This window comes from Nannobrachium achirus (assembly GCF_963921795.1).
Source record: "Nannobrachium achirus genome assembly, chromosome: 14".
NCBI classification, from domain to species: domain Eukaryota; kingdom Metazoa; phylum Chordata; class Actinopteri; order Myctophiformes; family Myctophidae; genus Nannobrachium; species Nannobrachium achirus.
In genome coordinates, this window is record NC_137821.1 from 10,581,638 (window position 1) to 10,603,617 (window position 21,980).

Here is a 21,980-nt window from a genome sequence, read left to right on the forward strand (position 1 = left end):
CGTTGGTGTATTTTTCCACTGTGTTTTTAATTACACTAATCACTGTACCAATCAGTGCATTATGTCCTGCAGCTGGGGAGACTTTCTATTGATTCTGATTTGATTTATACAGGAAATGCTGTGCGTGCGTGCGTGGCGTGCGTGTGCGCGCGCGCGCAAGTGTGTCCTCATATGAACCCGGGTCGCCTCAGGCAGATGTCTCAGTCCTTTACAAGAACTGTCGCCCCAAAACCCCGGATCATATCTGGTGACCTTTAAGCGCTCGCCCACCAGGTATTCCTGGACGTAACCTCTGTAACCTTATTCCTAAACGTAACCGCAGTAAAACTATACCTAAAACTAAACATAATCCTAACTAGTCGGAGGCCTTGGGTTTTTTTTCACGCTAATCAGTCTGAAAGCGCCAACTTTTGCACAGATGTAGCCCAGGGTATGCTCTAATGATTTAGCTAGGGCGACCTTCGGGGTCGCCACAGCAGCCAAATCAAGTTGGGCTCCCATCGACTTTCTATACAGGAGGAAAATACCCAGAAAAATGTTTTTTTTTTTTTTCAGGGTATTTAAATAGGATGTGAGGGGTCTAACTAGGGGTTTGTCATGATGCTGAATCCATTGCAAGCTTTTGTTTTGCACGAAAAACATTCCCTGGGCTACAAATGGCCCCAGAAAATGCCCACAAAACTGTGAAAAGTGATGACTCATCACTTCCTATCACTTTTCATCACTAAACCATCGTTTTAGCGCAAAATTTATAAGGCCCCCGACTAAACCTTAAGCGGGCAAGCAGTCCGAAAAAAAGAAAGAGGGTGTTTTGTCGGCAAGACTTCCGGTTGGTTACCTAAATTGTATTTTATTGTTTTAGTGTGACTAGGGCTGCGAACATCAATGACTTGATTCCATTGAGACATTTAGACCCTGGTGCCTGGATAGGACACTTAATACCAAGACAGAAGCCAAATATCTGTCTTGCAGTTTCAAACGGAAGGCGAGAAAGAGAGAGCAAGGTCTGCTGTCCGTTGTGTCAACGTGAGTGGGGTCATTGGCCTGGACCCGGGGACTCTTTTACCAAATTGCAAAGACCACTTTTTGCTTGTGTCAGATAGGAAAAAGGTCAGAAAGGTCTGGTGTACCTTATCTTCCCTGCCGGGTGGAAACCTCATACAGTATGTCCACAACTGTTATTTTTCAGGATTCAAATAAAATAAGTAGGCAGATCTGAAACCTTGGAGATCTGTTACTTTCTTAATCTGAATGACTTTTGACACTTTTGTGTGACACCGTAGTAAGGCCACGTAAGGCTTTGATTAACGAACAAAAATGGACATAAGAGTTTTCTTCCCAGAGAGCGACGTTATCATCTTTGTTAGCTTTTGTGTTCCCTGTAAAGATTCACAGAGGCATTACATACTGTAGAGAGGTACAGGCTTGCTTGCTTACAGACTATAGACGGGTGTACAGGAATAGAGGTGCTGTACTAGGTCTACTGTTGTTGAGAGCAGAGTTCAATACGGTGGCAAGAAGAACGGTTTGGTAGGGAAACGATGCTTCATTCATCCACGGTCTGCGTCTTGTCGGCGCTGTTGTTGACCTGTGCCCAAATGACAAGCGGCCTCGAAACGGTGAGCATCCAGACCGCCGGCAAGACGAGTGGAAACGAATCCGTTGAAGGTAAAGAAAACAAAAAAGAACGACTTAATTTGTTACGTCGCAGGTTTACGCCGTGTAAAGGAGTGGGGGCTGACGTTGTGCAAGTTGCTGTTTCAAGAAAGGGGGGTAAGAAATGGAGAGTAGAGAAAGAAACTGAAAAGAGGTCAGATATATCAACATTCAGCAGTTATCATAGCATATGGTAAATGGTAAATGGTGCATTTATATAGCGCTTTTATCCAAAGCGCTTTACAGAGATTGTGCATTACATTCACCCATTCACGCACACATTCATACACCGGTGGTGGAGGAAACCATGCAAGGCACCAACCTGCTCACCGGGAGCAATTAGGGGTTCAGAGTCTTGCCCAAGGACTCTTCGACATTAACTCAGGGGGAGCCCGGACTTGAACTAGCCTCGTACCCGCCCCTCTTCCAGAAACCATTTCATTGGAATCCTCCTGGAGAACGGAAGTTGGTCGTTTACTAGGCTAGATTTGAACTGGGAACCCTTCGGGAACCCTTCGTGCTCTAATAACGGTTTCTCTACCCCTGAGCTATGCCGCCCCAAATTATTAATCTGTACATGAGTACATAAGTAGCATGGTTTAAAATAAATATATAATTACGTCTAAGTCCACGGCCTGCTTTACAGACTGTACGCTTCACGATTTTTTCCCCCCTTCATTTGCTTTCCGTACACCATTTTCACCACGCCATAAAACGTCATATCGCTGTCATTTCCATCGTGTCAACGTACTGTAACAACCGGAAGTGTTTGTTTTGTGGCTGAAAAGTGCACTTGTTCATTGTTTTGCATTGGTTATCTCCTAGGTGTCCTACTTAGCATGAAAGGTAACGTTGTGTACTGTCGTTTAACTGTGAACCACGCTGACTTTTCCCTCACTTTATACCGTACCGTTCCTCACAGGCCTCTACTCAGATCCTCTGTGTGTGTGTGCGTGCGTGTGTGTGTGTGTGTGTGTGTGTGCGCGCGTGTGAGTGTGTATGTGTGTGCGTACAGCAGGGATGCACGATATTGAGATTTTGTCTGATACCCGATTAATTGAACGGTCAATTCGACCCGATAGCGATATTGCAATGCAAGTTTTCCAGTAGGGTTTACCTTAAACCTGTTGTACAGTAACTGTGATTCTGGATGCAGATACATATAATAAACAGTGCATTCTTATTACCTGATTCGTTAGGCCTGCTGATGATGATATTACTGTATTTCAAACTACTTAAATCAGTTTTTCCCTTCACTGATTGAATCTGCAGCTTTCATCATCACTAAAGTTTTTCTTCAGCTTGACATTTAAACATAAATATGACCTATTGAAACATTATACAATATTATAAACTAAGATATTGCCTAAAACCGATGTATAATTCTGATATTGCATAAGATACCGATGTTGCATTTTTTTAAGGCCAATAACGCCCATAGCAAAATGATGACGGATTAATCGTGCATTCCTAGTATCAGTGTACAGTATGTGTGTTTGTACAGTATTTTGTGTCTGTCGCCTTTTGTACCCTGGGCCCCCCTGAGATTCCTGGCAGTGACTTTTGGATTGACACTGCTACACAGTTAAACTCAGAGAGTGTACAAATGGAAACCAAATGGACCCGTGCGGGTCCATTTGGTTCCATTTGTACACTCTCTGAGTTTGAATCAGCAGTTGCGTCCTGACCGGGGTTCCACTTTTCCGTGCTTTTCCTGGCTTAGTGTGGTTGTGTTCAGCACACGAGTGGTTCATGTCAAACTTTGTGTAAGGTGTTCACAGGTGTGTGTGTGTGTGTGTGTGTGTGTGTGTGTGTGTGTGTGTGTGTGTGTGTGTGTGTGTGTGTGTGTGTGTGTGCGTGCGCGTGTGCGCGTGCGTGTGTGTGTGTTGCAGCTCGTAAACAGGAGATCATCAAAGTGACAGAGCAGCTGATCGAGGCCATCAACAATGGAGACTTTGAAGCCTACACGTGAATACAATTTAACTTTATTTTTTGTGTTATTGTTTTATATGTTGGCATGATTAAACTTTATTTTAGTATTGTTCGCAGACATCATTCAAAGTTGAATTAACTCTTCATTAAAAGTTGCTATTAAAATGTATATGAAGTCGAATAGGTATCAAAAGGTTTGCTGCAAAGCACACTGCAGTGAAAAGATACCCCACTAGATGGCAGAATGGTACTTCATAACAAAGAACATAGGTTTCCTGGTCTACAAACATCTACCAGCAATTCGCTACACACACATTTTAATTCCTTATTTGAATACACAAATTAATATGAATTAACAGGGGAACTTATTTCGCTTGCAAAAAAAACATCACCAGACACTGGTTACTTTCTGACCCTCTTAAAAAGGAGGACTGTGTGGATATAGTAAATTACATATATATATAATGGAGAAAATGACCTTCTCGCTCCGCCTGCAAATGGAAAAATTCCTAAAACTATGGTCGGACTGGGTTACTTTTGCAATTTGGACTGGGTCTGGCTTTAGTATAAGATGGTGAGACACTAGTTTTTTGCTTGTATTTATTTTCAAACTTCAATCAGTCTTTGGATGCGATTTCCTTCCCCTCTAACATAAAGACATAGTTGGTGGAAAGCCACTAGGTTCTCTTTGTTTTTTCTGATATTTCTTTTTCATGTCAGCTTCCCTGTCCTCAATGTATATAGTTCATATTTTTTTATTTTATTGCCTTTTTATGTTTTTTTTGTCTGTGTGAATTCACTTCATTAAGTTCAACTTGATTGTTAAAAAAAGAAAATGGATGGTACTTTAGGAAGAGTTTTATTCTGTAACAAGATCATCCTCTACCAATGTTCAATGTTATACATACTGTATATAATATAGATGGAATTTTGTGGCAGGATGTACATACATTTTAGTAAATAAAGAATTGCAAAAAAATAAAAAAATAACAGGGGAACAAATGTAATAGGGACAGTTCATGGGCACCTAATAGCACCTTCTCATCCACACAGACGAACACACAGCCTAACAGCTGAAACAGAGCAATATTTAGCAAGTTGTTTGGCTTTGCTCTTCAAGCAACTCATGGTCAGTTTATACAGGGCCCAGGCTTCCAAACATGAGTATACAGTCTACATCTGTAGCCTAAGTCTGTTATGGTTCCAAGTAATGGTTGGTATTAGAATGTTTATCTAGGAAAGCTTGGTCCATGTACAGATAAAAAACACAGCCCTTTTTTTTGTGACTGGTGTCAACATAAACAACATCAGGTGTATTCAGGATGCTATCAAAGACATCACAAGCATAACTAAACCAATCTGGTAACACTCTTGAATGTGTATATTCTGCACTGGATGGCTTACATTGTTGTACTGCATCATACACCATGTCAGCAGTACTGTCATGGCAAGCGATGTACTGTACACGTTTCTGTATGCACTATATCAGTGGTTTTTAACCAGTGGTCCTTAAGAGGGTTCCAGGTGGTCCCAGCAAAATCTATGGAGAATCGGTAACCAAATGAACCCTTATAGATCTTTAACTCTTGAGAGCGTAACATTAAACCAAATGGACCCGTAAACATGTCTCCTATGGCACCACATCAATACAGCATGGAATTGTGGACAAAATCCTATCCAAAGATAACAAAATATTTCCAAGCTTTGGGTCGGCCAAGTCTCATTAAATGGTGTTCTGCGGACTCCGTGGCTAAAATGCTGAATAAATAATGGACCTTGATTGCGACCGTCAGGGAGCAGTTTACTATGAAAACCTCCACCGGCCGTCCGTCCGTCCGTCCGTCCGTCCGTCCGTCACACCTTTGCCCTGCTCATATCTCCGCATCAGTATGACATCACACCACATGTGTACACAAACCTTTGTGTACGTTGCTGTGGCAACAGTCTGTTGTTGCTGGTCTGTTAGTGTACGTTAGCAACCACCTTAGCAACCATGGTTTTACCCTAGCAACCAACTGTTTACCCTAGCAACCAACTGTTTACCATAGCAACCATGTTTTTTTACCCTAGCAACCAGCTGTTTACCATAGCAACCAGATACGCAGAGCAGGGATCTCCATATATGGGCATAAACAGGTGACATCACACTGATGTCAGATACTCAGAGCAGGGATTTCTCCATAATATATGGGCATAAAAGGGATTCTGTTAGGGATCTCCATATATGGGCATAAAAGGGATTCTGTTAGGGATCTCCATATATGGGCATACAAGGGATTCTGTTAGGGATCTCCATATATGGGCATAAAATGGATTCTGTTAGGGATCTCCATATATGGGCATGAAAGGGATTCTGTTAGGGATCTCCGTATATGGGCATAAAAGGGATTCTGTTAGGGATCTCCATATATGGGCATAAAAGGGATTCTGTTAGGGATCTCCATATATGGGCATAAAAGGGATTCTGTTAGCTGTTAGTGATCTCCATATATGGGCATAAAAGGGATGCTGTTAGGGATCTCCATATATGGGCATAAAAGGGATTCTGTTAGGGATCTCCATATATGGGCATGAAAGGGATTCTGTTAGGGATCTCCATATATGGGCATAAAAGGGATTGTATCCCAGATGATGCCCTGTTAGGAGATCCACACTAACAGAATCCATATATGGTCCTACCGACAGCTGCTATAAGCCAACCCTGGCGATAAGGTCTGAGTCGAAGAAATGCTTCTTTCCTGGCAAGAATTGCCCCTTTATACTGTAGGGCTCGTTTGTGTATTGTATGACATCACGCCACATCATCGGCTGAGGACTGTGTGATGTCATCATATCTCCATATATGGAGACATAAGTTGCTCATGCCCAAATATGGGCTGGTGAGGTCAGACTTAGTGTGATGCGTAGGTTATCTCCATATATGGAGATTCAACTTCAATGAGTAACCATGGCAAACTGTCAACTGCCCGTATGTCTTGATAATTGGTAAAACAAACTTTTGGCCTATTTGTGGAGATAAGCGACCAACGGTCGCTTATCTCCAGATTAGGGAGTCTTACTGGTATGAAAAGGGTTGAAAACCGCTGATCTCTATCCAAACGGATTCTAGATGCTGCTCAGAATCATTGCGACCGTAAGGTCGCAGTTTAGTATGAAAACCTCCACCGGCCGTCCGTCCGTCCGTCACACACGTCACACCTTTGCCCTGCTCAATGTATACGTGTAACGCCTGATACTGAGGTGATGTGTCACTGTGACATCACAGATACTGAGGTGATGTGTCACTGTGACATCACAGGTGAGATCACAGTGATGTCAGATACTCAGAGCAGGGATCTCCATATTTAGGCATAAACAGGTGACATCACAGTGATGTCAGATACTCAGAGCAGGTATCTCCATATATGGGCATAAAATGGATTCTGTTAGGGATCTCCATACTGTATATGGGCATAAAAGGGATTAGTGATGTCAGATACTCAGAGCAGGGATCTCCATATATGGGCATAAAAGGGATTAGTGATGTCAGATACTCAGAGCAGGGATCTCCATATATGGGCATAAAAGGGATTCAGATGGAGATTCAACTTCAATGAGTAACAATGGCAAACTGTCAACTGCCCGTATGTCTTGATAATTGGTAAAACAAACTTTTGGCCTATTTGTGGCTTATCATCACATCCAACCATCTTAAGATACTCAGCTAGTGGGGAATGCTCTCTTCCCTGGTGAGAATTGCCCCTTTATATAGGGCTTGTTTGTGTATTGTATGACATCACGCCACATCATCAGCTGTGGACTCTGTGATGTCATCGTATCTCCATATATGGCCATCTCCGTATATGGAGATATAAGTCGTCCATGCCCAGGTATGGGCTGGTGAGGTCAGACTTTGTGTGATGGGTAGGTTATCTCCATATATGGAGATTCAACATTCCAGGTGTAACTGGCTGCCCGTATGACGTGAGAGGTGGAGGCTGTGATATTTGTGGAGATAAGCGACCAACGGTCGCTTATCTCCCGATTAGGGAGTCTTACTGGTGATGTCAGTGTGTTTGTGTTCCTTCAGGAAGATCTGTGACCCAGGTCTCACCTCCTTTGAGCCCGAGGCCCTGGGTAACCTGGTGGAGGGCACCGACTTCCACCGCTTCTACTTTGAGAACGGTAACGTTTTTTCCAAAGCGGTGAAAGAACTCGCTGAACGCACTTCGTCCATTTGAAAATAGCAGATCTACAAGCTCACAATGCGTCGCATCGCGACGCATTGTGAGCTTGTAGATCTGCTATTTTCAAAAGATTGTCTTGAAATGGAACATTCTGGATATTGAGTTATTTTGGTACTTTTAATACATTTCAAACTTTTAGTCAAGTATATTTTGAATTCCGGACTTTTACTTGAGTGTTTAATCTAGTAGGAAAGGGGGGTCCACACGCATAGGGTGTCTTTTTTTTGTTTTGTCACCTGTTTTTTTCTTAATCCTTAAAGGGTATGTTTTAAGATTCTGCCTGGTGCCAAGCTGAAATATCGTCCCAAGGGCTTCATTTTTAATGATTTCTTGCACCTACCCATTCACTTACTATACAGGAAAAAGAGAGCCCCTCCAAAAAATCTTCTTTGAGTTTTTCTTCAAGTTTTTCTTGGCGGTCACATTGCAAGCATTTGTTTTGCATGGAAAAACATTCCTTGGGCTAAGAATGGACCCCACAAAACTGTGAAAATTTCACCACAAAACCATAGTTTTGTGGGCTGTTTTCTAGCCCCAGTTTCTATATTGTAGTATTGATACTTTTACTTGAGTACAACATTCTAATTGTAGTACTTTTTCCACTACTGCCTCTCTCTCTCTCTCCCTCTCTCCCTCCCCCCTCCCTGTGCGTCCACAGCTCTGTCCAAGGGCAAGCTGCCCATCCACACCATCCTGCTCAACCCTCACGTGCACCTGATCGGCGACGAGGCGGCGTGCATCGCCTACATCCGCCTGACGCAGTACATGGACGCCGGCGGCCTGCCGCGCACCATGCAGTCTGAGGAGACGCGCATCTGGCACCGCCGCGACGGGAAGTGGCAGAACATCCACTTCCACCGCTCCGGATCGCCCACCGTGCCCGCCAAGTAAGGTGACTTAAAACCCGGGAAAGTATCTGTAACATTTTAGATTTTAGACATAATTATTATATAGTACTTGTCCGACTGTATTCCATCCATCCATCTTCCATCCCCTCCTAGATGTAAGCCATTTACCATGAGAGGGAGTGGGTTGTTGGCTGATTTATCACTGTTTCAGACTAAACTGTTTTTTGAAATCATCATAAAACCTTTGAGTATGAAAACCCCAATGTGTCTCTGTGTTCCAGTTGAGAGGAAGACCCTCTGCGGCTGACACCACTACCGGACGCCAACAGCAGACAAGACCCCTCCCCCCAAATGTCGACGCTAGAACCCCCTTTCCAGAGTGTTGTTTACATTATCGTTGCTGCTGGATTGAAGATTTTTTTGTTGGCGTAAAAAAAATACGAAAAAACATAAACGAAACAATAAAAAGAAAAGAAAAAAACAACGCAATGTCCCAATATATCCTTTTTTTTAGAGAGAATGTGTGCTGTTTTTGTTCTCGTTTTATTTTGAAGCGTGTATTGTTTCGTTTTGGTTTTTGGCCTGGACCCCTTTTTAGTCGCGTTTCTAAAGATTTAAATAGTTTTCAAAGGAGTTAACTGTGGAGGATATATTCTCTTCATCTGTAATACTTGTGGCTCAACTGCAATGGTTCTCAACGTGGGGACCCCCAGGGGTCCTTGGGGGGGTGGTTCCGGCAGGGGGGAATTTAAATTCTGATAGGTGAGGTGTAGTTCACCCCCAAAATGACTTTTTCTATTGATTACTCACGCCATGGAGACAATAAATTAACCATTTTAGGGTCTGAACCACTCCTTTTAATGTCTATATTTTGATCAAAGTTTCACTGTTATATCTATCCCTACAGGTCCCTTTGGTTCCCTTTTCCTGAAAGGTGGCATATCCTGTTTCCTTGTTCCGGTTCCTGTTTCTCATAGCCTCATTTGATTGGCTCAGGTCCCATAGCCTCATTTGATTGGCTCAGGTCCCATAGCCTCATTTGATTGGATCAGCAGCAGATTTGAACGTGTGAATCCCCAACCCACCAGGGTTCAGTTAGGTTCTTGTAAAGGAGCGCTTGTTTACCGTGGAGATGACGGAGGCGCGCCGTTTCAGGCGACCTTGAGCCAAGCGAGACACCGCCGAGCGAGCAAGTTGCCGTGTCGAGCGCTGCGAAGGTCGCGTGAGCCGACTCAGCGCCGTTACGGAGTTATGTGCCGTTATGGACAGAATAGTAAATCTTCATCCCCCCCGACTTTCGGCACCTCCGCGCGGTCCAAGTGGATACAACAAAGCGCTCCCTATACCTCCGGTTCAGCCAATCAGAAGCTTCCGCGGGGCGGGTCTTTACTGAAGCTCAGTGGGTTGAGGTCTTGAGGATACACACGATTTGAACTGTATGAAAAGGTGTTGTGTGTTTCAGGGTTTCCACTGTCATGAAATTCCTGGAAATATTTTGAAATTAGAAATATAATATGTTTCCAGTACTGGAAAAGTTTTGGAATTGATCAAGGGTCCTGGAAGGTCCTGGAAAAAATAGCTATGCTTTGTCTTTGGTTATTGATTTTGTTAATACCTCTAAAATGACCAATTAAACATGGGCCAAATTGTCAAATATTAGAGGCAGAAATTATGAAAATAGCCGTTGCGAGGCGTTGTGAACATGTAGATCTGCTATTTTCACAATAGAAACGTGTTATACAAAATTCCTCAACTCTTAGTGCTCGTCAGGGTGCCGGGGCCCCAGTTAAAATATGATTATTTCAGGGGTCACAGCCTGAAAAGATTGAGAAGTTGAACCACTGGCATACACTACCTGTCTTTGGGCATAGGAGTAAGCGACTTGTTATTGAGCTGAATTATTGTTATATAGTCCTGGAAATCGGGTTAAATATTCTGGAAATGTTTTGGAAATGAATTGGTAAAAATGTGTGGGAATCCTGGTGTTTCCAGTTCAACTCTGCTGCTGAGCCAATCAAATTAAGCTATGACAAACTGAACAGAAAAGGAAACGGAAATCGAAGTCAACTACGGCGTCCGTGGCCTACTGCATATGAAATAGGGGGTCAGTTAATACAAAAATGAAATAAAGGTTGTGAATCACTGGTCTACAGCATGTGTCTTCAACAGGGGGTCCGGGACCCCTAGGGGGTCCTCCAAATCATTGCGTGATATAAACTTTTTTTCCTCCTTTTTTATAATAACCACTTGAACCCTAGCGTCCATATTCGGAGAACTTTAGCCAAAAATAGCAGCTTGTAGATCGGCTATTTTTGGCAAAGGAGTTTGGTGTAGAAGGGAAAAAGAGCAGACTAAGTACAGAGTGAAAAGTCAAGTTTATTAAGTATTGACGGTTCAAGTGGTTAAATATCTGAAAACACAAATTGTCATGAATCCAAAATATACACTGATGATTGTGCTGTCAAACGATGAAACTTAATGGAATCTATGACAAGGTTGTGGGGGTCCCTGCATAATCTCTCTCAGCTAAGGGGTCCTTGAGCTGAAAACGTTGAAGACCCCTGGTCTAAAGGGGAGCACAGACCGGCTGCGGATGGCACGCGGTCGTTTTTCACCGCGCGGCAACGCCTGGAAAATATAACAGTGAACGCGTGCATGACGCCGTGTGGGTATGTTCATTGAAAATTCTCGGGCGGCTGTTTTGACGTGTGCCGTCCACAGCAGGTGTGTGTCTCCCATAGAAATGTCAGGATTTTTTGGTTGAAACAGCCTAGGAAAGCTTTCAGCCTTTAACAGTAATAGTGTCATTCTTTTGTTTTCAATATTTCAAAGGACTCGTCGATTAACGGACGAGCGCTCAATGTGACGCTTTGCCTTTTCATAGGCACGATGACCAATATATATAACACATATCTCCTTTTTAAGTGTATCTTTTCTTTTTCAGAAATATACAAGGCTTATGAGTACAAACGACAAGCTTGCTTTTCTATTATTATGGTGATTCTATAAATGAGATTTTATTTGTTTTGGTGGTTGATGTGCTGTTAAGTAAAGTCGCTCTACGGTAGGCCGTCCTATCTCTGCTTTATCTGGGGAGTGTTTGAAGTTGGCCTTGAGTCTGGAAATCTGACATACCGTCGTTGTCGGGCAGAAACCTCGTATCTTCATCGTACGAGGCCGTCGCACAAAAGTAGTGAAAACAGCCGATCTACATGCACACAACGCCTCGTGGTACGAGGCGTTGTGTGCTTGTAGATCTGCTGTTTTCACTAGTTTAGTTCATTTTTAAAACGATAAATACAAAACGAAAGGTCTTGGACATACAAGGTTTTCACCCGACAACGACGATATATGACTCTTTTTTTTTAAATCATTTACAGCTGGCATATTAAGCAAAGAATGATATGGATTTTAAATAAAATATGTAGGGGAAAAAGTGTTTTACTATTAACGTCTGTGTTCACCTCATCACAGAGAAACGTGTGTGTGTGTGTGTGTGTGTGTGTGTGTGTGTGTGTGTGTGTGTGTGTGTGTGTGTGTGTGTGTGTGTGTGTGTGTGTGTGTGTGTGTGTGTGTGTGTGTGTGTGTGTGTGAGCGTGTGCGTGGGTGTGCGTATGCCAGTGTATGCGATAGAATGTAAACTATAGATTTATTGTACGTATACTTACTAAAAGGCCATCGTATGACTCGTGGAAAACGTTAAATGTCAAATCATATTTTCATAAGGAGCAAATTTTGTGAATTCTATCGGTTGCTATATTTCTTGTTTGTTTACTTTTATAATGTATTGTGATTTTTGATGGAGTTGGTGTTCCCTCTGGTCCCAGTTCTTTAGCCCCAGGTGATTTGGCTTAAAGATGATATGAAAAGCTTTCTGCTGACATAGCAGATCTTTGGATGATTGCTTATTCATCATTTTATTTTATTTTCTTATATCCACACGGCTAACAATGCTCCCTGCAGAAATCTAGTCACTGTGACACTTCTAGGGGCCATAGTCTGCCTCCTCTATTGCCCTCTTTCCATGCCATACCTGAAGGCAGCATTCAAGAGCATTGCCTTGTTCGAACTCTCCTGAACTTGAATGCAGCATCTTAAAAAGAATTGCCCTCTCTGTGTAGAAATCCATGCTGTTACGCCACATCTCCACTATCCAGTATTGACTTGATTATGCTTAGTTTAGTGGTATCAAGCACATTATGTTTTCAATATTTTCACCAAAAAGTCCTTTTAGAAATTTCAGCACCTGCCTCTCTAACATTCTCTGCACGCCCCTGAGCTCATTGGTGCATGAACCAGTCGAGTCAAACCGGGGCTATAGAATTGACAGGTCTAAAGGTGGTTGAACACTGCACTGCGTGTTTTCGTTGCGTTTTGGAAATCCGAAAGCCGTAGGCCAGGGAGAGAGAGAGGTAAGAGAGAGAGAGCAAGAGACTCAGTGCGACAGCTGCGAAAATCGGGAAAAATCAACCCTGGTCCGAAAATAAATACGAACCGGGCGGCAGTGTGCAAACGTGACTGACATAACGTGAGGTTGATTTTCTTATTCACGCACTCCGAAATTCACTCCGATATTCGGCCCGAAAAACGCAGCAGTGTGCAAAGACCTTAACTCAGTGTTTTTCAAACCATTTGTACACTGCCAGAGTTACAGACTTGTACGGGTCAATTTAGAACCCCTCTTTTTATCCCTCTGCACTTTGAGAACTGCTTGATAACGCTGCTCTTCTTACAGATAACACAATGGTTTTGGAGGCAGAATGCGGCCTCTGGAAGTGTCACAGAGACTAGATATCTTTAGGGAGCATCGTTAGCTGTCTGAATATAATCAAATAAAAATAAGCAATCAAAAAACGAATCAGCAGAAAACTACTTACATCAGCTCTAATGTGCATTGTGCAACATTGTTGATCTACAAGCTCACAACACCGATGCGTTGTAGAGAGCTAGTAGATCAGCTATCATTTTGGGGGTTGCAGCCTTAAAAGCTTGAACCATTAGTGTGTAGTGCAGTGGTTCTCAAAGTGTGGCCCAGGGACCCTCAGGATTCCTTGAGGGGGTTCCATATCAAATGGACAGGTCTGTAACTGTAGAAAACGGTTCCATTCTGTCCACTCTTGAAATCAATTACTTTTGAGAACCACTGTTGGTTGGTTTGTTGGTTCCCTTTCTCTGCTTCCATGCAGTCCCTGCGCACCCATGTGTCCTTTGTATCCAGTGGGCCAAACCTTTAAAGGAGTAGTTCACCCCCGGAATGTTTTTTATTCTTATTTACTCACGACATGAAGACTAGAGTTCAATAATATTTTTAGTTTTTTGTTGAATTCGTAAGACAATATTTGTATTACAATAAATGTAAAAAAGTAAATTTACTATAATACAGTTTTCTTTGTCTTAGGAATGCGACATATTCGTCCATTCTTCCGCCCCCAGATGTTTTCACGTCCAATGGTAAAGCTTGTAGCCTACTAGACTAAGCCTATTAGGCTGTAGGTGTTTTATTTGTATTGGTTGCAAAAAACAAAGAACAACAGCGTAACCAGGTGATTACTCTTTTTTTTTCTCACAAAAGGACATAATGTGTATCGTTGTCATGATTGGAATGGACTGATGTATGTTTAAGAAATATTAAATAAAGTGTGATTTATGGCAAATCTGTTGTCTATCAAATGATGTTGTGAAATTAACCCCAGTGAATATCAGAACTGTTCTTTGAGCAATACTTTCTTTGCACACCAATTCAAGTGTTTACAAAAAACATAAGAGGAGAAAGTGAATAACAGCACACATTTCTGCCACTTTTTCAAAATATCACTGTTAGCCTAAGACGAGGAGGGTATAACGTTATTGTCTTCAAAGGATATGTCTACAGCCATTACTCATTTCCATCATTATACATGATGTTACATGAACATTTGATGTTAATGATGTTAACATTATACATGATGTTACAGGGTTACATGAACATGTAACCCTTCTATTTCTGTCAACATCAGCACCATCACTATGACAATGAGCTATTTTTAGAACGATTTAATGACCTCTAGTGGCCATACAGTGGCATCACAATCAGAATTATTGTATTGCCAGGTATGCCAGTGCTATGGATGGAATTGGTCTGAGACTGGATTAATTACAGTGAAGACACAGTACAGAAACACAATGATGAACTATTTCCTCAACATATAAAGATATGGGAACTAACTACAGACGTGCAGACACCCACGCAGAGCTTTCACAAAACGTTTATCACAATATAGATTTTGTCCATAATGGCCCAGCGCTATCTCGGAATAACATCACTAAACAGCACTTTAGCAATTATTAATGGGATTGTTTAATGTATCCCTAGATCTGCGGTCCTCAAACTAACAGGTCCATTTGGTTCCATTATTAGACGCCATTGTTACAGACCTGCAAGGGTCCATTTGGAGGAGCCCCCTTGAAGAACCCTGAGAGTCCCTGGACCCCACTTTGAGACCCACTCCTCAGGTTTTTAGTATCATTATATATATCGTCGTTGTCGGGTGAAAACCTTGTATGTCCAAAACCGTTCGTTTTGCATTTCCCTGCTAGAAAAACCAGCACAAGACCAGCACCAGCACAAACCAGCACATGTTGTGTTTTACTGCTGGTCTGTGCTAGTGCTGGTCTGTGCTGGTGCTGACCAGCAATAAGACCAGCACCAGCACAAACCAGCATATGTGTTTTACTGCTGGTCTGTGCTGGTGCTGGTCTAGGTTTAGCTGGTCTAATTTGCTCTTTGCTCTGGTGCTTGAGTCCTGTTCTGATGCTCTGCTCCATGGGTATTTGACCATATTAGATTGTGACATTATTTTTGACATTGTGAGTGGGATTCGAACTTACTACCTCTGGCGCTTCAGTCCTGCACTCATCCTCTGCGCCACTGGAACCTGTTAGTTAAACTGGGTGTTTGTCCCTATTTGTATATGACCAGCTTAGACCAGCACAGACCAGCACCAGCACAGACCAGCACCAGCACAGACCAGCAGTAAAACACAACATGTGCTGGTTTGTGCTGGTGCTGGTCTGTGCTGGTGCTGGTCTGTGCTGGTTTATGCTGGTTCATGCTGGTCTGTGCTGGTGCTGGTGCTGGTCTATGCTGGACCAGCACCAGCACAGACCAGCAGTAAAACACAACAGGTGCTGGTCTGTACTGGTCTGTGCTGGTCTATGCTGGTTCATGCTGGTCTGTGCTGGTGCTGGTGCTGGTCTATGCTGGTTCATGCTGGTCTGTGCTGGTGGACCAGCATGGGACCAGCATAGACCAGCACCAGCACAGACCAGCATGAACCAGCATAAACCAGCATAGACCAGCACAGACCAGCATGAAAATTGTGCTGGTCTGTGCTGGTTTTTCTAGCAGGGTTATCATTTTAAAAATGATTTAAACTAGTGAAAACAGCCGATCTACAAGCACACAACGCCTCGCGGTGGAATCATAATAACGCCTTGCGGTGCGAGGCGTTGTGTGCTTGTAGATCAGCTGTTTTCACTACTTTTGTGCGCCGGCCTTGTATGATGAAGCAGGGCTTTACTTTCCACCCGACAAAGACGATATATTTTTTTTAAATTACACACTGGTATCTGATCGGGTATCGGAATTGGTATCGGGAAAACTGGTTATCCGTTGCTACATCTCAAGTCCTGTGCAAAACCAGTTAAAGGGGTCCCACCATGAATTTCACGTTTTTCATTTTCTTCTTGTTTTTTGGTCTTCCCAGTGTCTCTTCCAGCCCCCAAAAAACACGTTCATTAACTCTAAGCTTTGCCTTTCATTTCTGTGATTTCCTGAGTGAGTGTGTCCGAACGGTTCTCTCCTGAAATGAGGACTGGTGTGAGGTCACACCAGGGCCCATTTCCTATTGGGTCCCCTCGAGAAGGGGGCGGTACTTTTTTGGAGGCTATATTCTATTGAAACTATATATGAGGTGGAACCATGAGGTAAAGTTGTACTAAAATTAGAACGATACAGAGAAGATTATGATTGACTCTACATGGTTCTCACCGTGGTTCTCTGATATTCTCTTTATCGTTCCAATTTTAGCCCAAAGACAGCGCCGTCAACATCCGAGTGGTTGTTTAGGCTAAAACCTGTATAAAACAATATTATGGACCAATATTTATATAAAATATCTATTTTGAAAAGCATGGTGGGGCCCCTTTAAGAGCTAACTGCGAGAGAAACGGGGTGGCCCTGGGTGGCCAAATCTGGACCACATTGTGTTTCACGCTCGGTGAAGTGTGGCACACACACACACACACACACACACACACACACACACACACACACACACACACACACACACACACACCATGGGGCAGGATGTCAAACCACAAGCAGACCAAGTGTCACACTTACATAAAGCGCTGGCCACCGTATTTCATTCCAGGCATGTGAACCATGTGGCACAGGGCAGTACACGTTGTCAGCATGTGTTTTACACTGAAGGGGTGACTGGCAAGGCACGCTACTGTATTTACACCCATGTCAATGGGAGTGCTTCTCAAAGTGGGGTCCGGGGGACCCCCCAGGTGTCCTAGAGAGGGTTCCAGCTAAATAGGTTAATATGGTATTAAAATATCTTTAATCACTTAAAGCAGGGGTGGGCAACTTTGATGCTGGGAAGGGCCACTATATTCACACACACACACACACACACACACACACACACACACACACACACACACAATTTCACTTTATTTATTTTTTTGAAAAAAGTCGATTTGCAGGATCGACACGTTGTGAGCTATTTTAGCTATACTTTTTTATTGTAGGGGCATAATATAAGCTATATATAAGCTATAACACTTATAAAGATGAAATATGGAGATAAAAGGATGACAGCAACGATATACAGATTTAAAAAAATGCAATAACACAAATATAATACAATGATATACTGGTTAAAAGTGATCATTAAAACATGCAATAGACACAATAGTGCTTGTGAATGTGTCTTTATTGACAACATGAATATGAGCATTATGGAAGCTCTTTAATGTAATGCTACAAGGACCAGAGGTGGAAGAAGTACTCACATTATTTTACTGGAGTAAAAGTACAAATACCTTTTACAAGTACAAGGTACAATTTAGACATTTACACTCTTATCCACAATAACCACACTGTAGAAACTCTGTTACAAGTTACACACCTGCAAAAGTACAAAGGCATGTCCTATACTTCTAGTACTCATTATGCAGAATGGACTGTTTCACATTTTACATTTGTCGAAATAGTTTGAAAATAGCAGATCTATGAGCTTGCAGATTTGCTATTTTGGAAGAAACAAAGTGTACAATTGTGCTTAAAAGGATAATGTATGTTTTGTATTAATACTGTAAATCTACAATGTAACTCATTAACTAAATCAGTTGGATAATTGTAATGGAGTGAAAAATACAATATTTTCCTTCTGAGATGTAATGGCTTGTCAAATTAATATTTTGGCTGCAGACCCCCTCCTGAAAATATTTAGAGCCAGAGTCCCCCATGAGAGAAGATAAGAGATGTTGTATTAATCCTATTAGAATAGTTGTTAAATGATGATGATGATGATGATTATTATAATTAGTATTGAAGTAAAAGTATGTCTACAGTACATTGTACTTAGGTAGAGTATTATAATAAATGTACTCTGTGAGTTTCCATCAGTGTCAGTAGCAGTGTTACATAGAATAGAGCAGAAAACCACTGAATGTGTTGTGATTTCCTGTGTTATCCCAGAGCCTGTTGGAACCACCAGGTAACCTCATGTCTACTGTGTCTCCCTGCTCCATCTCTACTATCACTCCATTAGATATGTATTCAAGGTCAACATGACTATTGTATCCCCAGTTATGAAGGAGATGCTGATTATTTTTATACATGTGGATCCTCACAGTCTCTGATGATGCAATGTTCGCTGCAGTGAATCTGAAGTAATAAACTCCTCTGACTGGAGCGCAAAAAGAACCTAAAACACATAAGTAAACACTAGCATAAGTAACGTAATCACTTAATGTAAAACTCATTAACACAATTAATGTAATAACTTAATGTAAAGCTGATTAACATAATGAACTTAATCACTTAATGTAAAGCTCATTATACATAGTTAACTTAATCACCACCTACCTGTAGATGGATTGTAGGCGTTGCCGATGTTAGTGATAATTCTCTTATAAACCAGAGTGGTATCACAACTAAATGGTCCAACAAATCCATTATCATACAACCCAGCAGAGAAGGCCACCTTTGGTTGGTCTGTCAACACAGGAGCATTATCACATTATTTATATGCTTTATTATAATATGAAGTTATTTATAATATGATTATAAAAAAAAAAACATTTATTATACTATTAATTATTGTATTATTTATATGATTAGTAAATGAAACCCTTCATCATACAAGTGCTGCACAAAAGTAGTGAAAATAGCAGATCTACAATCTCACAACGTGTCACATTTTGGACAAAGTTTGGCAGTCAGCAATGATAAAAGGTTACACATTATTTACATCTTTATAACAGCATTTATCATACTATCACATTATTTATATCATTATAAAATCATTTATTAAACTATGAATAATCACATTATTTATATGACAGCATATCGTTGTTGTTGTGTAGAAACCACACATCTCCATATTTAGACTTTTTATGATTTATTATAATATAATTATTAATATTTACAATTGACTATTTAGGCATTCAGCAGACACTCTTATTAATCCAGAGCGATTTACAATAAGCTAGGTAATATATCAATACATCACATACCACACTAACAGAATCCATATATGGCCAAGACAGATGGCCAAGACAGCCCATATCTGTGTGGCTGGTTCTACAGACAGGGATCTCCATGTATGGGCATAAGGGTATGATGTCAGATGTTATAGACATCATAGGACTTTCACATAACAAATAACTGAGTAAGCATGTTTGGGCTCTCACTAAATATCTCCATATACAGTATTTTCTGGACTATAAGGCGCACCTGACTATAAGGCGCAGTGTCAATGAATGGTCTATTTTCAAACTGTTTTCATATATAAGGCGCACCTGACTATAAGGCGCACATAATAGACGCTACCGTTGCGTTATGCATCCAACAGATGGAGCTGTGCTAAAGGGAATGTCAATGTCAATGAATGATCCATATATAAGGCGCACTGGACTATAAGGCGCACTGTAGTTTTTTGAGAAAATTAAAGGCTTTTAAGTGCGCCTTATAGTCCGGAAAATACTGTACATGGATCTCCATGTGGGTACCAGGGGTCTCCATATATGGGTAACTGTCCGATATACATCACGGGCCAAATGGCCAATAATTGGTTTAATAAAACCTAGTATAAAACCTAAAAATGCTTTCATGTATGGTCATTGAGGGTAGGCGAGTGCTACAGTCAGTGCTATGGACTTAGGTGGAGTCTGAAGAGGTTAGAGGCCACGGCGGAAGCTAGGGAGTGAGTCTGTTGTTTTAATTGCGACAGGGAGTTCATTCCACAGTTTGGGGGCCAGGAGGGCGAATTGTCTAGGACGAGTATATTTCTGTCCTGGGGTTTTTAGCGAGGGTTCTGTTAGCATCTCCGTGTTCCCAGCTGATCTTACTTCATCATACAAAGAGTGTTGCACAAAAATAGAGAAAATAGCAGTTCTTCAAGCTCTTTATAGATCAGCCTTTTTCATGATTTTAAATGTTCTTTAAAATAATAATGAATAAGGAATCTTTTTGGACATACAACGTTTACACCTGACAGTGACAATATATACCAGTAAGACTCCCTAATCGGGAGATAAGCGACCGTTGGTCGCTTATCTCCACAAATATCACAACCTCCACCTCTCACGTCATACGGGCAGCCATAGTTACACCTGGAATGTTGAATCTCCATATATGGAGATAACCTACGCATCACACAAAGTCTGACCTCACCAGCCCATACTTGGGCATGGACGACTTATATCTCCATATACGGAGATGGCCATATATGGAGATACGATGACATCACAGAGTCCACAGCTGATGATGTGGCGTGATGTCATACAATACACAAACAAGCCCTATATAAAGGGGCAATTCTCACCAGGGAAGAGAGCATTGCCTGGAATGTTGAATCTCCATATATGGAGATAACCTACGCATCACACAAAGTCTGACCTCACCAGCCCATACTTGGGCATGGACGACTTATATCTCCATATACGGAGATGGCCATATATGGAGATACGATGACATCACAGAGTCCACAGCTGATGATGTGGCGTGATGTCATACAATAAACAAACAAGCCCTATATACTGATGCAGAGATATGAGCAGGGCAAAGGTGTGACGTGTGACGTGTGACCGACCGACCGACCGACCGACGGACGGACGGCCGGTGGAGGTTTTCATAGTATACTGCTCCCTGACGGTCGCAATAACAAACATCAACAAGAAAACCTATGAATGAATGATTTCGTTCATTCACCAGTAAGACTCCCTAATCGGGAGATAAGCGACCGTTGGTCGCTTATCTCCACAAACAATATGTCAAAATCGTCTAGGAAGGATGGTGTGAGTCATGCTGGCAGTATGACATCACACCGTACACAAATGACCCTTATATAAGACCGGCATTATCTACCGACAGATTAGTAACAAGATGTCAAAATCGTTGAAGGTTGAATCTCCAGATATGGAGATAACCAACACATCCCTCCATATATGGAGATAACCGACGAATCTCACTAAGTCTGACCTCACAAGCCCCATATTTGGACACGAACAACATATAACTCCATATATAGAGACATAGCTGCTGACATCAGTATGACATCACACTGCTGACATCAGTATGACATCACACCGTACACAAATGACCCTTATATAAGACCGGCATTATCTACCGACAGATTAGATGCAAGCAGGGTCCGAGGCAGGTCATCACTGCCAGCATGACTCACACCATCCTTCCTAGACGATTTTGACATATTGTTACTAATCTGTCGGTAGATAATGCCGGTCTTATATAAGGGTCATTTGTGTACGGTGTGATGTCATACTGATTGCGACTTTTATGCCCAATTGCCCATATATGGAGATATCATCAGCCATGCCCTTTTATGCCCATATATGGAGATATCATCTGTCTGTCACTTCTATGTCCAAATATGGAGTTCTGTGTCAGCCATTCCCACATATTTCAAATTAGTGACATACTACAAGGGGACAAATACTCATATTTGTTGATTATTTTGGTTTCTATGGTTACCAGATAAAGATATTTCACTTTGCACAATTTGTTGATTTTTAGTTGCTA

At 41.9% G+C, this 21,980-nt stretch overlaps 1 protein-coding gene across 4 annotated transcripts in view; it reads left to right on the forward strand.

The window, feature by feature from the left end:
• Positions 1-14,316, forward strand: part of camk2d1 (calcium/calmodulin-dependent protein kinase (CaM kinase) II delta 1) — a 161,343-nt gene extending 147,027 nt beyond the window's left edge. For 2 of the 4 annotated variants that reach the window (XM_080741295.1, XM_080741297.1), the window contains exons 15-19: positions 3,549-3,624; positions 7,658-7,752; positions 8,473-8,706; positions 8,944-9,658; positions 9,715-14,316. In XM_080741295.1, the coding sequence (XP_080597421.1) occupies positions 3,549-3,624; positions 7,658-7,752; positions 8,473-8,705 (404 nt within the window). In that variant the 3' untranslated portion in view covers position 8,706; positions 8,944-9,658; positions 9,715-14,316. Of the gene's footprint in view, positions 1-3,548; positions 3,625-7,657; positions 7,753-8,472; positions 8,707-8,943 lie in introns of all 4 variants that reach the window. The other 2 variants (XM_080741298.1, XM_080741296.1) reach the window with 2 other exon arrangements.
• Positions 14,317-21,980: the final 7,664 nt, after the last annotated feature.